The sequence below is a fragment of the Hipposideros armiger genome, unplaced genomic scaffold (genome assembly GCF_001890085.2).
Source record: "Hipposideros armiger isolate ML-2016 unplaced genomic scaffold, ASM189008v1 scaffold_1, whole genome shotgun sequence".
NCBI lineage: Eukaryota > Metazoa > Chordata > Mammalia > Chiroptera > Hipposideridae > Hipposideros > Hipposideros armiger.
The window spans coordinates 8,049,125-8,050,311 of record NW_017731351.1 but is presented as its reverse complement, the minus strand read 5'-3'; the positions used below and the strand labels follow the sequence as shown (position 1 = coordinate 8,050,311).

At 76.4% G+C, this 1,187-nt stretch overlaps 1 protein-coding gene across 3 annotated transcripts in view; it reads right to left on the bottom strand.

The window, feature by feature from the left end:
* PDE5A (phosphodiesterase 5A) overlaps positions 1-902 on the bottom strand; it is a 119,347-nt gene extending 118,445 nt beyond the window's left edge. The window contains exon 1 of one of the 3 annotated variants that reach the window (XM_019623990.1): positions 497-902. In XM_019623990.1, the coding sequence (XP_019479535.1) occupies positions 497-609 (113 nt within the window). In that variant the 5' untranslated portion in view covers positions 610-902. Of the gene's footprint in view, positions 1-11; positions 104-496 lie in introns of those variants that run through there. The other 2 variants (XM_019623914.1, XM_019624299.1) reach the window with 2 other exon arrangements.
* Between the last annotated feature and the right edge of the window lie 285 nt (positions 903-1,187).

Sequence of the window (1,187 nt, the reverse complement as noted above, 5' to 3'; positions counted from 1 at the left end):
CCAGCACTCACCCCGGGAAGGCTCCCGCACGCGGCCGCCCGGGGCTTCCCCGCGGTCTCGCCTCCGCCCCGGCTCCCCGCCCAGGCGATGGGGACGGGGGAGGAGCGCAGCCGCCGGGACCAGGCTGGAGACGGTGCTTCCGGAGCCGCGGGGCAGGGGCTTGAAACTGTTTTGGTGTCGCCGGGGTTGGGGGGCCCCCGGAGGTGGGGGGACGCGGGGAGGCCCGCGGGCGCGGGTGCACGGGGACGCGCCGCCGGGCAGTGCCGGGCTGCCGGGGGCGGCGCGGACGGTTTTGTACTTGAACTTGGCAAACTGGACCGGGTCCCAGTGTTTCCACCGGACTCGCCCCGAAGTCGAGGTCTCTGCACCGTCACCGGTCCGGGGACCCACTTCGAGAGCCGAGGCCCAGGCGCCGAGGCTGGGGAGCGGCGCGGGGAGGGGGCAGTGCCACGGGGGCGCAGACCCGCCCCGGGTCCGCCGCGGGCCCTCCTCTTACCTGGTGCCTTTCCGAACGAAGTACGAGAAGGTGAAGTCCCAGTGGTCGTCCAGCCACGCTTCCACCGAGTCCCGCTCCCGCGGCCGCGCGCAGCCGGGGCCCGCCCGCTCCATGGCCGCGCCGCGCGCCGGTGCGCCTCGCGGGGGCCGGCGTCCCCCCGGGTGCGGGGTCCCGTCCCCGAGCCGCGGACTCGGCCTGCAGACCCTCCCCCTCGCCCCGCTCAGGTCCGGGCCGCTCCGGCGAGCTGCTCCGGCGCCGGGCCAGCGCGCAGCCCCGCCCCGCCTCTCCGGGTCCCCGGCTCCAGGTGTGGCGGGCGGGGCGGGTACCGTAGCCCCCGCCTCCCTGGGGTCCCGCCCAGCCCGGTCCCCGCAGCCTCTCTGGTCCCTGATCCCGAGGCGACCGCGGCGGCGACTGGCGAGCTCTCCGGAAGCGCGGTGGCCGCAGCCTGAAGGCGGCCACGCGGCCGCTGGGGTGCGCTGCGCGCCGGGCGGGCTCGCGGGGCGCGCGGAGGCGACGGGAGTGTCCGCGGAGCGTCCCGTTCTAGGAAAGCAAGGCCGCGGTGTGCAAGCCCCATCCTCAGTCCAGACAGCCGCAGTCAGCAGGCGTCTCCCAGAGACCCAGACGTGCCGCTACCCTGGGCGCTTCTCCTTGGGCCTAGGAGAACAATGAACCGACCACCTCGCTTCGCTCC